Source organism: Lepus europaeus, chromosome 12 (assembly GCF_033115175.1).
Source record: "Lepus europaeus isolate LE1 chromosome 12, mLepTim1.pri, whole genome shotgun sequence".
In the NCBI taxonomy this organism is placed as follows: Eukaryota; Metazoa; Chordata; class Mammalia; order Lagomorpha; family Leporidae; genus Lepus; species Lepus europaeus.
This window is the reverse complement of record NC_084838.1, coordinates 2,738,293-2,751,213: the sequence shown is the minus strand read 5'-3', so window position 1 is coordinate 2,751,213 and position 12,921 is coordinate 2,738,293. Positions and strand designations below refer to the sequence as shown.

Below are 12,921 nucleotides of genomic sequence, written 5' to 3'. Positions count from 1 at the left end.
CGGCCACTGCGCTCCTCTGGCCCACTTTCCCTTTGCCTCCCCTCGTTCCGTGGTGGCGGCAGCAGAGGAGAGGCCTGGGCGCCCGCAGCCCCGTAGACCCCAGAGCTCCGGCCCCCACAGCCTCCCACACAGGGAGGGAGACGCAGCCACCGGCTCCTCCCGCAAAGGGAGCTGCCGGAGCTGGGGAGGCCTGGGGGTGAGCCTGCAGGGGGGAATGGGCGTGGAAGCCTCGGAGTGGAGTGGCTACGAGCCATGGGCACTGCGTCTGGGGGTGGGGCTGGGGAGAAGAGAGGCTGGGGGTTCTCCCAGCCTGCCCCCGTCACGGCGCCCCCTCCACCTGGGCCCAGGGCTGAGCAGGGACAGTTCTGGAAGGTGGTTCTCCCAGCCTGGCCCCCATCACGGCGCCCCCTCCACCTGGGCCCAGGGCTGAGCAGGGCACGCCCACAGAACCCGGCCGTTTGTGCCTAACCAGAGGTTGAGAAAGGCACTACCGGGGCTCTTTAACCCCCATTTAAGTTCACGCAGTGGCCGACGAGGGACACTCAGACGGGCCACGGCCAAGCCCAAGACCCATCAGGACGCAGGAAACCTGGCGCTCGGGCGCACTGCAGGAGCGCAGGTCCCCTCTCACCTGGCTTAGCATCTCCCACCTTAGGCCTTCTAACCCCCACTGCCGGCCTCCATCCCTCCCAGCTGCACCAAGCGTGAATTTCCCTGGGTTGCTGCTAGCTCCCTCAAAATGGCTAACGCTCCGATAAAAGAAACATCAAAGCTCTCGGATGGACACTTCTCCCTGACAGCTCGCCCCGGACAGGAGGAGCCTCCAGTTGGCAAACTGACCACGGGGTGGAGTGCGGGGCCCTCCAAGCCCGCGCCTCCCTCCTCCCCAGCTCTGCGCTCTGGCCTTGCACCGGGCCAACCTGCACTCGCGCCGAGCTTTGGGGGGGAGCTCTGGAACTCATTAACGGCGCAGATAATGAGCCCATCGGAAAAGCCCAAGTGCTTGCCTGTCTAGGTAGACCAGAAACCAAATTTACACCTGACAAGTGCAGTGATCAGAGAGCTTAAACCCAACAGGCGACATCAGCTAGGGCAGGCGAAAGCATTAATAATTGATTCCGTGGGCCACTCTGAGGTTTGCATTTTAATAACTTGGCAAGAGAATTTTTATTAGTTGTGCTCCAACAGAAGTTGAGGCATTTTTCAATTAACCCCCATTGCCAATTGTCAAAACCCCTCCCCACCTGTTCTGACTTCCCTTCAATACAAGTCGACCAGAGTGCCTCCCAGCCAGGTCCTGGGGGAGTGGAGGAGTCGGGGGGGGGGGGGGAGGGGGAGAAGGGTGGGGGGCCCTTCAGATACAAGTCCACCAGAGTGCTTCCCAGGCAGGTCCTGGGGGAGTGAGGGAGTGGAGGAGTCGGGGAGTGGGGGAGTGGGGCAGGGCGGGGGGGTGGGGGTGGAGGCAGCGGCAGCTGGGGGAACCAGAGTGCTACCCAGCCAGGTCCTGGGGGAGGGGGGAGTGGAGGAGTCGGGGAGGGGGGGAGTGGGGTGGGGCAGAGGGGAGGGGGAGGCGGCTGGGGGCCCGAGTGCTTCCCAGCCAGGTCCTGGGGAGGGGGGCAGAGGGGGCAGAGGGGCGGCGGCTGCTGGGGGCACCAGAGTGCTACCCAGCCAGGTCCTGGGGGAGGGGGGTGTGGAGGAGTTGGGGAGGCGGCGGAGTGGGGGGTGGGGCGGGGGGGGGGAGGCGGCTGGGGGCACCAGAGTGCTCACCGTCATCGCTGTCAAGGTGCAAGTGCTCGATCATGAAGGGGATGGGGTCCTGGGGCTGGTGGATCAGCAGCTGCTCCAGCATGGTCTGTGGGGCACAGGGCAGACACCGCGGAAGTCAGCGCCTGCGGGGCCCCCTTGGCGGCCATGAACGTGCCTCTGACCTGGGGCCCAGCCCCTGCCCCAGCTGCCACCTGCCCGGGGCCCTGTGAGCAGAGGCACGCGAGCCGGAGGCCATGTGGATGTTCTCAGCGAGGCCCCGGGAGGGAGGCGGGGTGGAGGGACCCTGGCCCTGACTCAGAGCAGGCAGCCCCCAGGCCCCTCTGAGGTCCGCCTGTGAATTCCTCCCCTTCCTGTCCTGGTTAACTTCCACCAGTCCTCGGGTCTCATGGGTAAACCCCCTGCCATAGGCTTCTGTCTCCCCGTCCTGCCCCATCCAGCGCCCCCCTTCCTTGCCTCGCCTCTTGTCCCTGCTCACCCCCACCCCGGGCCAGGCTGGGTTCTGTGGGCCTCACTGCCTGGCACAGTCACACTGGGGGCACAGCCAGCACTGCAGCCCATGTCCCTCCAGGGTGCGGCAGGACGTCTGCCCGCCGCGTAGCTAAACAGTCCTGGGGTCTTCCGGCCGGAGCTGAGCCGGGGCAAGGTGGGCACCCTAGGATCGGGCAGGGAGGGGGTGCGAGCGGGCGTGGTTCAGCCCTGCTCCCTGCTCGGCGCCTCACCGGCAAGCCCCTTCCCTTCCAGGGCCTCGGCGCCCCCAGCCGTTCCCTGCACACTTGGGCGGAACCCAGGCTTGGTGCCAGCAAAGGACACAGTGATCCGAGATGTCTAGCGTTGCCTTCACACAGGCGCGGACTTCTGTGTGTCAGACAGAGAGGACACGAACCCGGGACTTCCAGGGCATGGCTTTAGGCGGAGCCAAAAGACGCTGTCAATCCCGAGTTGATTTCAGAGACAACCAAGTGGACGTGGAACTGTGACGGTGACGGCAACGTGGGAAAATGTCACACGAGTGCAGGCAACAACGGATGCACCCGAACCAGGCCTGCGGGCCAGGCGATGACCGCCCCGTGGCCAGGCCAGGTCCCCGGCCTGAGCCCCGCGCTGCAGCCCGCAGGTCGGAGGCCCACGCGGTTGCACCCACGAAGCGGAGGAGACGGAGCCCCACGCGCAAGGCGTGCAGCGGGGGCCCTGGGGCACCGCGCGTGAGCTGAGGGTCCCCGAGGAGGAGCGGCCCCAGCTCCCCGGGCTCGGAGCCGTCGGGGGCCAGCGGCGCGGAGAGGGAGGCACCAGCTCCGGCCCAGAGGCCCGAGGGCGACCCGGGCCCCGACCCCGCGTGGGCCGAGGGCAGGGCGCGCGCGTCACCTGCATCAGCTGGAAGATGTGGTTGGCCTGCCCGTACTGGGGCATCTCCGGGGGCACGGCGTGCGGGGAAGAGGTCGCGTCCATGTCGCCGCCGCGGCGCGCCGCTCCCTAGCAACCGCGTTGCCAGGGCGCCGCGTCCTGCGTCATCACCGCGCGCCGCGCCGCCCCGGCCGCCGCCGCAGGTTCCCGACGGCCGCAGCGCCTCCGCCCCGCGGTGCTCGCCGCCCCCGGCCGGACCCCTCGGCACGCGCGCGCTCTGCAGCCGCGGGCAAGTTCCTTCCCCTCCCGACCCGAGCGTCTCAGGGAGGCCTGGGCCTCCGCGTCCAGAGCGGGGTGCGCGCGCCCGGACCCCCACCCCCCGAGGGCCACGCGGGGCGCGGGCGGGTCCTGCACGAGGGTTGCCCCGGGCCCGGCCGTGGCTCCGGAGCCCCGTGGGCCGGCCGCGCTCCGCTGCCCGGGGCTCGGCTGCCCCATCTTTAGGAAGACGCTGGACCGATGTCCATCGCGGGGCGTCCGCGGGACAGGGCCGGGGGGAGGTCCAGGCCCACCGGACAGCCCCCTCGGGGGCTCCTGGGGCGGGGCGGTGGCCGCGTGACCCGGTTGCCATGGCGCCCGCGGTCACAATCCGGCCCGGGGGCCCGGCCTCTCCACCTGCCCGCTGCCTCCTCCCAAGTCCGGAGAAGGGGGCCCCCCGCCCCTGCGGGGCCCGGACACCCGCGGAGTCGCCCCGGCTTCTGGGCGGTCTGGCGCGGAGGCCGCTTCGGGACAAGCCAGGGTATAGACGGCCGGGGAAGCGGAGGGCAGGGGCGAGGGGTGGGGCGCCGTGTTACTGCCCCACGGGGCCGTTAACTGTAGGCGCTGCAGGCCCCGCAAAGCTGTCGTCTGTGTCGGTTAGGGAGGGCAAGATGGCGTGCTGAAGGCAGGCATCCCAGGTTCGAGTCCCCGCGCAGCCTGTTCACTTGCTGTCTGCCCCAGGTTCCTCGCCCTGGAAAGCGGGGGTTATTAAAGGATTCCGGGAGCTCCTTGGGAAGTAGGGGGCAGCAGCTGGGGGTGGGGTAGGCACACAGTGCACGGGGGCCACTGTTATAATAGTGTCTCATCTTGGCGCTGCGAGACAGTGTAGACGGAGTTGGAGGGTCAGAACAGGAGGAGCTGGCTGGGTGGGACTCGAGCCCCTCGGCTCATTAGCTTTTTTAGCTTAGAATGTGTGTAGGGTCAGAAGCCCCCTCCCCCCCCCCCCCCGGCCTGTACCCAAACTCCCTCATTTTACAGATGGCTAGAGTGAGGCAGACAGGGGCACAGCCTTAGCCAGAGTCCCTGGTTAAATCGGAGGTGCAGCACGGCTGGAACTGGACACCCTGACTCCAGCCGGAGCCCCTGGCCACCAGCCACCAGCCCGAGGCCGCCCCGCTACTACCTCTTCCTCCCAGCGCTTGTACCGCTCGGTGGCCTTTGTCCGCCCCCGCTGCAAGGCCAGCCTGCGTTTGGCTGGGTGGGGGGGGGGGGTTCGGGATGCTTCCTGGACGTTTCTGGGATGACGTGCCCTGCTCCTCCTTTATTTTAAGCCCTAGGCACGTTTCATACCGTGACTTAATCTTTAGCAGCCTGGAAAAATACAAACCAATTAAAGCCTAGAACCCATCGGGCAATCACTTTTTCCTCCCTCCCTCCCACACGGAGATGCGCGACGGCCACTTTGGATCGCTTATTACAGCTCCTCTCATGACATCCCCGGCGTGCGTGTCACACGTCGCCGGGATCAAGAGCCAAGTCGGTTTTGCTCTCAGGGGCTCTTGGGGCCACCAGCCAAGCTTGCACGCTGGCCCCTGGGGAACCTGGCAGCCCCAGGGAGCCCCACGAGGGTGGCAGGGAGCCAGGCTCAGAAGGGCAGTGCCCTGAATGCTTTGGGATGAGGAAAAGGGGAAGTCTAGTGGGAGTGGCAGAAAGGCCGGGCAGGGGGCGGGGTCCAGCGGGTGGATGGGCGGAGCTGTGTGGGGTCTTTGTCTCATGGGAACACCGTGGAAGCCTGGAGGCAGGGATGGCTCAGGTTAAGAGCCCGGACTTTACAGAGACAGGCAGAGCTGAGCGAGAAGCCCACCTGCCCGCCTCCCAGTCGTGGGGCTTCAGCGTTCTTGTCTGTCCCGTGGGGGTCCTCACGGCACCCTGTGGCCAGCCTGGAGTTGACCAGGGCCGGGCGAGCGGCCCGCTGTCCGGGGGAGGACGGGGCAGGCTGCTGTGTTCCCCCTTGGGCTGCGCTGATGTCAGGTGCTCTTCTGGCACTGGCCCCGCCCTGGAACAAGAGCTCCCCCAGGCAGGGGATCTGGTCCGTGTGGCCCAGTGCTGTCTGACCCAGCCACTGACCAGCATCCGGCACACAGCCGCAGGAACCGCCACTGCAGGTGGGAGGACTTCCCGCTTTGCCTGGAAGCCCTCAGTGGTTCTTCGGAACGCTCAGCCCGACCCCGGCAGCCCCCGTCCTCGGCCCTGTCCCACATCTTGCACCCTTCCCACATCCTCACCTGTAACCCCGGACCACAGTCACCCCAGCACCCACCTTCTCAGGACCCACTCAAGCCCCCTCCCCCAGGAGGTCCAGCTGCTGTCACCCCCACCTCCTGTAGGGCTGGCGCACACCACGCCTGCCGTTCCATCGCGGAAGTTCTGCCGGCCCCAGTGACGGGGCACCCCCATGTCCCAGGCTCTGGGCTCCACAGCTTTTGCCTGTTGTCTTGGGGTGCACCCCCAAGGCTGGGAGGCCAAGGCCCTAGGGTGGAACCCTGAGACTCAGACGGGATGAGCAGCTTGCCAAGGTCCAGAACCAGGATCTGAACCCAGGACCGAGTCACTCCCAGCATCTTCCTAATCGTGGCTGGCCACAGCTGAGCTGCAAGGGCACACTCGCCGCTCCTCCACGGGAGCCCTCTGATGCCACGTGTGAGCCCTGGCTGGGACAGGGTGAGGCAGGCAAGGCACTCACCTCCGTGCAGAACTCAAGTGTGTGTAGGGGGAAGAGGGCAGAACCCTCGACAAGGGAAATATTTGGACGCGCTGTTCATAAACCGTTGGAATGCGCGTCCCAACCCCTTCTTGAGTAAGATCTCAGAAATTCCGCCGCGAGCAGGCTTAGTAGCGCCGACTTCCCTTGGCCAAGGCTCCGTATGGCACAGCACGGCAGTCCTGTTTCCCAGTGCCACCAGTGTTCTCTGCGCACTTCAGACTTAACCTTGACCCTGTCTCTCTGGAATGCGGGGTTTGGGGCGCCCTCTTCACTATTTTTTTTTTTTTAAGATTTATTTTGTTTATTTGAAAGAGTTACAGAGAGAGGTAGAGACAGAGAGATCTTCCATCCGCTGGTTCACTCCTCAGATGGCTGCAACAGCCAGAGCTGTGCCGATCCAAAGCCAGGAGCCAGGAGCTTCCTCCAGGTCTCCCACGTGGGTGCAGGGGCCCAAGCACTTGGGCCATCCTCCACTGCTTTCCCAGGCCATAGCAGAGAGCTGGATCGGAAGAGGAGCAGCCAGGACCAGAACTGGCACCCATGTGGGATGCCAGCACTGCAGGCCAGGGCGTTAACCCACTGGGCCACTGCGCCCTCCCCCCCTCCCCAGTCTTGCGAAGAGGTGAGGGCCTCCCTTGCCTCAGGGGTCTGGGTTCTGCTGAGCCCAGCGCCATGGGAGGCAGCACAGAAACACCGCCGTTCCTGCTCTGTGGCAGCGCGGGGAGCAGCCCCAGATAGGGCAGGTATTCAGTAGGCAATGGGCCCCTCACCCCCTCTCCCCGGCCCCCTCCCGGGCCTGTCCACACTGGGGGAGGCAGGAGGGGGTGCTGAGCTAGAAGGAGACCACTGCTTCCCCGGGACCAGGCCCACCCGTGGGAAGCTGCAGGGGCCGTGTCTGCGGCAGGCTCTGCTACGTGTACAGTAGCCCCGCAGGTTTATGGGGTGAGGCCCGGCGTCCCCCGGAACGGCAGCTTTGCCGCGTGTCCGTCGGCTCCCGATGCCCTCCCCGCTCCCTGCAGCCTGCTCCGGGCTCAGTGTGCAAGGGGCACACGGCACAAAGGTGCGCCTCTGGCCCCGAGCGCACTCCTCGCCGGAGTCCGCCTTGCCCCAGCCCAGCCTTGCCGAGTGTTCCGGCCTCTTCCACTTCAAATGTCCTACTGGGCCCTGCTCCTGTGGCACTGGATGGCAGGGCCAAGCCTGGATTCCCGGCAGTGGACGTGACCGTGGATATGACAACATCCAGCACGCTAGCTAGTGGGACCCAGGGTGTGTGGCACAAGCTCGCTGTCCTGCCCCCTGCCCGCAGCAACTAAGGGGAGCTGACCACGGAGGTCACCTCTGCTTCCAGGGATCCAGCAGTCGAGCGCTGGGGCGTTGTGCACGTGCTCGTCAGAACTGGTATCACGGAGAACTGACCCTCGCCCCGTGCTGCTCACACGTGCACGCCACCAGGCGCCATCTGAGGCGCCACAGGAGCACTCCTTGCACAAACGGGTCAGGGGGAGTCCCCAAGCTAGCACCCTGCCTGGGAATCCAAACCCAAGATCAGGGCTCCTATGCCAGCACACGGCGGGACACCGGCACCCTCTCGGGCTGGACGGGCGTGTGCCCACCCCCTGCTTAGCCCAGGAGAAGGCATTCCTAGCCATGCCCAGCAATTGCAGAGTGGCAGGTGTTTAGAAGCAATTTGGTCCAAGCAGATGGCCGAGGTTCTGCTGGTTTCACATCCTGTGGCCCAGCCCTGCATCCCAGGTGTGCGGGCGTGGGCGTGGGCGAGGGCCGCAGTGTGGAGAAACAGGACGAGGGAAAGCCTGTGCTTGGAGGGTAACGGCTGAGGGGCAGGCCTAGCACTGTCACAGCCGGGGGGCCCCGGCCTTGGGGAGACGCCGTCTCCCGCGGGGGGGGCCCAGACCTCACGGCCTGCTTCCTCCTGCAGACCCCCCCCCTCCTGTACACGAGCGCGGGAAGGAGACGATGAACGAGGTCAAAGAGTCCCTGCGTGGCATCGAGCAGAAGTACAAGCTCTTCCAGCAGCAGCAGTTCACCTTCATCGCAGCCCTGGAGCGCTGCAGGGAGAGCGCCCATGACAAGATCCGGCCCATCTCCAGCATCGGACAGGTGGCGCCCCCGTGAGGGGCTAGCGGGTGGGGCACAGGGGACCTGCCAGACCAAGCCCGGTCCCCTGCTGCGTGTGCCGGAACAGCAGCGGCTGGAATGTGGGCTCCGGGTCTGGCCAGCCACGGTTTCCATCCCCACGCCCCCTCGGTGACCCTGGGCCAGCCAGTTTTCCCTGCACGCCTCCCTCGTCTCCTCAGCAGGCGTCCGGGCTGATCCGCCAGGCTGGGCAGAATGCTGGGGACCGATCGGTGACCACGGATGTGGTCTCTGCTGTCAGACACAGCAGCTGCCAAGCGTGCCCCTGGCTGCTTTTGCAGATGTTTCTACTTGACCCCTGTCTGCCCCAGGGTCAGCTGCTGTCCAGGGTCACCCTGCAGGACTTGGAGGCCTCAAGACCCAGTGAGCCCTCCAGAAGCCAGAAGTGAGCCCCCAGGGCAGTCGGGAGCACACATGTAGGCTGGACCATCTCAGCTTGCAAGAGTCAGCTCATCCGAGGTTGACCGCTCAGAGACGGGGTGGGGACGTGCAGGGGATGGAGCCCGGGAGAACAAGCACCCCATGCCAGCAGCACGCTGTAAAAATTCTGTTCAGAAAGTCAGCCCGTAATCCTCCGCCTGTGGCGCCGGCACCCCGGGTTCTAGTCCCATTTGGGGCACCGGATTCTGTCCCAGTTGCTCCTCTTCCAGGCCAGCTCTGCTGTGGCCCGGGAAGGCAGTGGAGGATCCCAGGTGCTTGGGCCCTGCACCCGCATGGGAGACCAGGAGAAGCACCTGGCTCCTGGCTTTGGATCAGCGCGGCACGCCAGCCGCAGCAGCCATTTGGGGGGTGAACCAACGGAAAAAGGAAGACCTTTCTGTCTGTCTCTAACTCTGCCTATCAAAAAAAAAAAGGCGTTTTTTTTAAAGATTTATTTATTTGAAAGTCAGAGTTAGAGAGAGAGAGGACTTCTACCCACTGGTTCACTCCCCAGTTGGCTGCAATGGGGTGGAGCTGCGCAGATCCGAAGCCAGGAGCTTCCTCCAGGTCTCCCACGCGGGTGCAGGAGCCCAAGGACTTGGGCCATCTTCTACTGCTTTCCTAGGCCATAGCAGAGAGCTGGATCAGAAATGGAGCTGCCAGGTCTCGAACCGGCACCCATATGGGATGCCAGCACTGCAGGCCAGGGCATTAACCCGCTGTGCCACAGCGCAGGCCCCAGCCCATTTTTTAACTGGGAGAATGTTAAACCTGGAGAAAAGGAACACCCACACGGCCTTCCACAGATTCCTTGGGCGGAGACGCGTAGCCACACCTGCCTGGGAGGTCCGTCGGCCACTGCCTTTTCCTCACCCCCCAGAAGCCCAGCTTCAGCAGCGCTGGCCAGGTTTTCGGTCTCCCAAGAGCCTGAGTTCCCACACCCTCAGCATCTACATCCGTGCTATGGGGACCCCCCCCCCCCAGCTCCCGTGCAGAAGGGGGCAGCCTCCTTAGGTTTGCTCTCACAAAGACTCTTGGTACAGTGGCCCATGTTCTGACCATCTCGGGTGGTGTCTCAGCCTCACCCGCCCTCCCCAAACCAGAGGCGTCCAAAGATAGCCCAGTGACACCGTTCTGTTGTGGTTACGCCACGAGGCAGGTCCCAGCTCCCTGCCAACACAGGTGCCCGGGCAGGTGCGCCGGTTAAAAGCCCCTCCCCGTTACAGTGCCACCACGTGCCGGGCAATACTCCGGACTGTTGGGAGGATATATTCCCTTAGCAACGGCTGCAGCAGGCTGCAGCAGGAGGAACTTGCTTTAGACTTGGGACACGGCAGGTGCTGGGAGAGGTAGTGACGCCAGTGCCACCAACAGACCGCGCAGAGCAGCACCGTTTGGCTGTGAAGTGAGGTCTGGGCCACGGCCAGGTCCTCCCCAGCAGGACATCAGGCCTCCGCCTGGCCCAGCTTCACGTGCCGAGTCGTGGGGTGGCTACGCAGGGCGGGTCCCCCGACTCCCAGTGAGGAAAAGAGCTGATGGGAGCATCCGTCTTGGTCAGCACTGGCGGGGGCGGGGGTGGGGGGGAACCATCCTCTGAACACATTCTTGATCCTCCCAGAGCTGACTTCCGAACCAGGGGTGAGGGTGACAGCAGGTGTTTCTCCTGGGGATCCCTCACTCTCCCCAGCTCCACTTCCTGACTCATCCCACCTTTGGGGACAAGGAAAGCCCAGAGGGCCCCAGCTCCCTCCTCTGTACGGTGGCCTGCCCCAGCAGCTGAGTGGGCCTCCCAGGGGCACCATGGCATGAAAAGCCAGCGCCCAGCCCCCTCCTGCCCTATGTGGTGGCGGGCTTAGGGGCCTGGGGACTGGTGAGGCGTGCAGGCCCCACGTTCTTGAACTTGGGGCAAACTCCAGTGAGCCACTGCCTCTGTCACCCCAGGATTCGTGGTGTCCATCTAGAGAGGTTAAAAGGGGACCTTCCCAGTGTGCGGGGTTTATGTGACCAGGCCTGTCCGCCGTCTGCACAGTGCCTGGGGACACGTGATGACGTTACCATGGAGAACTTCAAAAACTCCACGGAGAACTGGAACAAAAACTTTATTTTGGTTGCAGAAAGCCTTGCAGTGCCACGCACTCCCGTGGGGTTTTTGAAGCCTCCTCGGGCAGTGGGCTGGACATGCAGATGTCTGAACGTGAGGACACGGGGAGGGAGCGGGGGGTGCGAGCCAGCGTCGGGCCGGCCCTTGCAGGTGCAGAGCTACATGGAGCACTACTGTTACAACGCCACGGACCGGCGGATCCTGCTCATGTTCCTGGACATCTGCTCGGAGCTGAACAAGCTCTGCCAGCACTTTGAGGCCCTGCACTCTGGCACCCCGGTCACCAACAACCTCCTCGAGAAGTGCAAAACCCTGGTCAGCCAGAGCAACGACCTGAGCAGCCTCAGGGCCAAGTGAGTCCCTGGGGGTCCCGCCGGGGAGGGGAGCGGGAGCCTCGGCCGAGCGGGCAGGTGGCCCGGGTGCCTCCCTGGGGAGCAGGCGGCTTCAGAAGCCCCTTGGTGGGGAATCCCAGCTCCTTTTGATTGAGTGCAATAACCCCGACGCAACAAAACCAACTGGAACCCAGGTCATACACACGGCGAGACACAAAGCATCTTGGGCCACAGGGCAGTTGTTCCCGAAAGCCCTTTCTGACATGTGGACATGGGCCCGGGAGCTGTGTCCCCTGGGTGGCAGAACCCCTACTTGGGTTCTGTCCGGGTCCCCGGGGAGCCCACAGCAGTGTGCCAGCATCATGCAGGAGCTCCTTAGACTAAGGCAGTGTAGGGGAAGCCGAGCAGGTGCCTGAGCCGCTGACCTGGGTTCTGCAGCCCACATGGGTTTGCAGCTCTTGCCTTCCACACCAGAGTCTCCCGGAGCCCTCGGCCCTCAAACCTGTGGAGCCAGGATCTACGGGCACAGAGAGCTTGGGCACACGGCGTCCGGTTCTGGAGAAGCCAGGGCTGCTGCTTGCCGCTCACCGCGCCCTCCTGTGGTCCCCCAGGTACCCACACGACGTGGTGAACCACCTGAGCTGTGACGAGGCCAGGAACCACTACGGGGGTGTCGTCAGCCTCATCCCCATCGTCCTGGACTTAATGAAAGAGTGGATCGCCCACTCGGAGAAGCTGCCCCGCAAAGTGCTGCAGCACGTGAGTGAGCCCCCCGCACGCCAGCAGGCCACCAGGGGAGCCGCTCGTCCTGCCCAGGCCACGGGCACCCAGCTCTGGTTCAGAAAACTCAAGTGTAGGCAACTGGCCCAAGACAGCCTCAAAACCAGGGGGGAAGGCCAAGGCGTCTCAAAGCCCCCCTGGCGACCACCTGGTGGGAAGCTGTAAGTCGAGCCGGGGGCCTGCTCCAGCCGTGGGTGCTCTGTGAATTAACCTGCTCTCCTTCCACCCACGGGCCCTGCCACTCACCCCCAAGGGGCCAGCACCTTACAGAGAACCTCTCCCCTCCTCTGAGAGGGAGGCTTGGTGCTGACGAAGAGGATCCCCACTGAACACACTGCAGGCATTGCCCCGGCCGCGCCGTGGGTGGAGGGTGTCCCAGGAAGGCTGCTGAAGAAGGCACAGAGCCCCAGGGCCTCTGGGAGCCGCATCCTCCACCCACCAGGCGGTGGGCTGCAGCTTCCCCCTGGAGCCGTCACCCTGGAGACCCCCTAGTCCCTTGCACCCAGCAGCCACAGCCGCGGGCAAGGCTCAGGCTCTCCCTGCCAGGTGGGCCGCTCCCGCCTCTGGCACGCCGTGCGGGGCCACGTGTGTGTCTGGTTCCCTGGGCCAACGTGAAGGGGATGAGCCCACCTTTCCCGCTGCTTTCCTGGGAGAGGGAGACCACGACGGAAGCCAGGGCTCCGAGCTGTGGCTCCTGGGCGAGAGCTGGTCTCCACAGTATAACCGAGACCCAAACACGGCGACGCGTCCCTGGCCCCCGACCCTGCCAGGCGGGGCTGACTGTTGGTTTTTCCCTTCACAGGGGACGACTTAGCTTCTATATTGTTGCTTCCTCGGGGGGAGACAGTCAAGAATAAAAAGTGTTGTACCACCCCTCTGCCTGGTTTGCTTTCTGGAGTTTGTCCCTGTTCTGTCCGTGTTTCTCCTAAGGCTCTCAAGACCCGCACAGGGCCGGCACTCGCACGTTCCTTCAAGGGCGGACGATGGCACCTTGTCCAGTTGAGAGA

The 12,921-nt window shown here is 64.7% G+C and overlaps 2 protein-coding genes across 8 annotated transcripts in view; one reads left to right on the top strand and one right to left on the bottom strand.

The window, feature by feature from the left end:
- AK8 (adenylate kinase 8) overlaps positions 1-3,214 on the bottom strand; it is a 126,901-nt gene extending 123,687 nt beyond the window's left edge. For 4 of the 5 annotated variants that reach the window (XM_062207294.1, XM_062207295.1, XM_062207297.1 and 1 more), the window contains exons 1-2: positions 3,130-3,214; positions 1,768-1,852 (exon numbers count right to left, since the gene is read on the bottom strand). In XM_062207294.1, coding sequence (XP_062063278.1) covers positions 1,768-1,852; positions 3,130-3,213 — 169 coding nt within the window. In that variant the 5' untranslated portion in view covers position 3,214. The remainder of the gene's footprint in view (positions 1-1,767; positions 1,853-3,129) is intronic. The other variant, XM_062207296.1, reaches the window with a different exon arrangement.
- A 672-nt stretch (positions 3,215-3,886) lies between these two features.
- Positions 3,887-12,786, top strand: SPACA9 (sperm acrosome associated 9). Of its 3 annotated transcripts, XM_062207303.1 has the most exons (4): positions 3,887-3,904; positions 8,064-8,245; positions 10,953-11,155; positions 11,746-12,786. In XM_062207303.1, the coding sequence occupies exons 2-4, from the start codon at positions 8,102-8,104 to the stop codon at positions 12,077-12,079; spliced, it is 681 nt and encodes a 226-aa protein (XP_062063287.1). In that variant the 5' UTR covers positions 3,887-3,904; positions 8,064-8,101; the 3' UTR covers positions 12,080-12,786. The 3 variants fall into 3 exon arrangements, with proteins under 3 accessions (XP_062063287.1, XP_062063289.1, XP_062063286.1); XM_062207305.1 differs by lacking the exons at positions 3,887-3,904; positions 8,064-8,245 and having other exon boundaries at positions 10,235-11,155; positions 11,746-11,893; positions 12,717-12,786; XM_062207302.1 differs by lacking the exons at positions 3,887-3,904; positions 8,064-8,245 and having other exon boundaries at positions 10,235-11,155.
- Positions 12,787-12,921: the final 135 nt, after the last annotated feature.

Excerpts from the sequence above, each read along its gene's own strand:
- SPACA9 (XM_062207302.1), top strand. The coding sequence starts at position 10,758 with ATGGAGAACTTCAAAAACTCCACGGAGAACTGGAACAAAAACTTTATT. Across the intron at positions 11,156-11,745 it reads CTGAGCAGCCTCAGGGCCAA|GTACCCACACGACGTGGTGA; the intron begins GTGAGTCCCTGG and ends GTGGTCCCCCAG.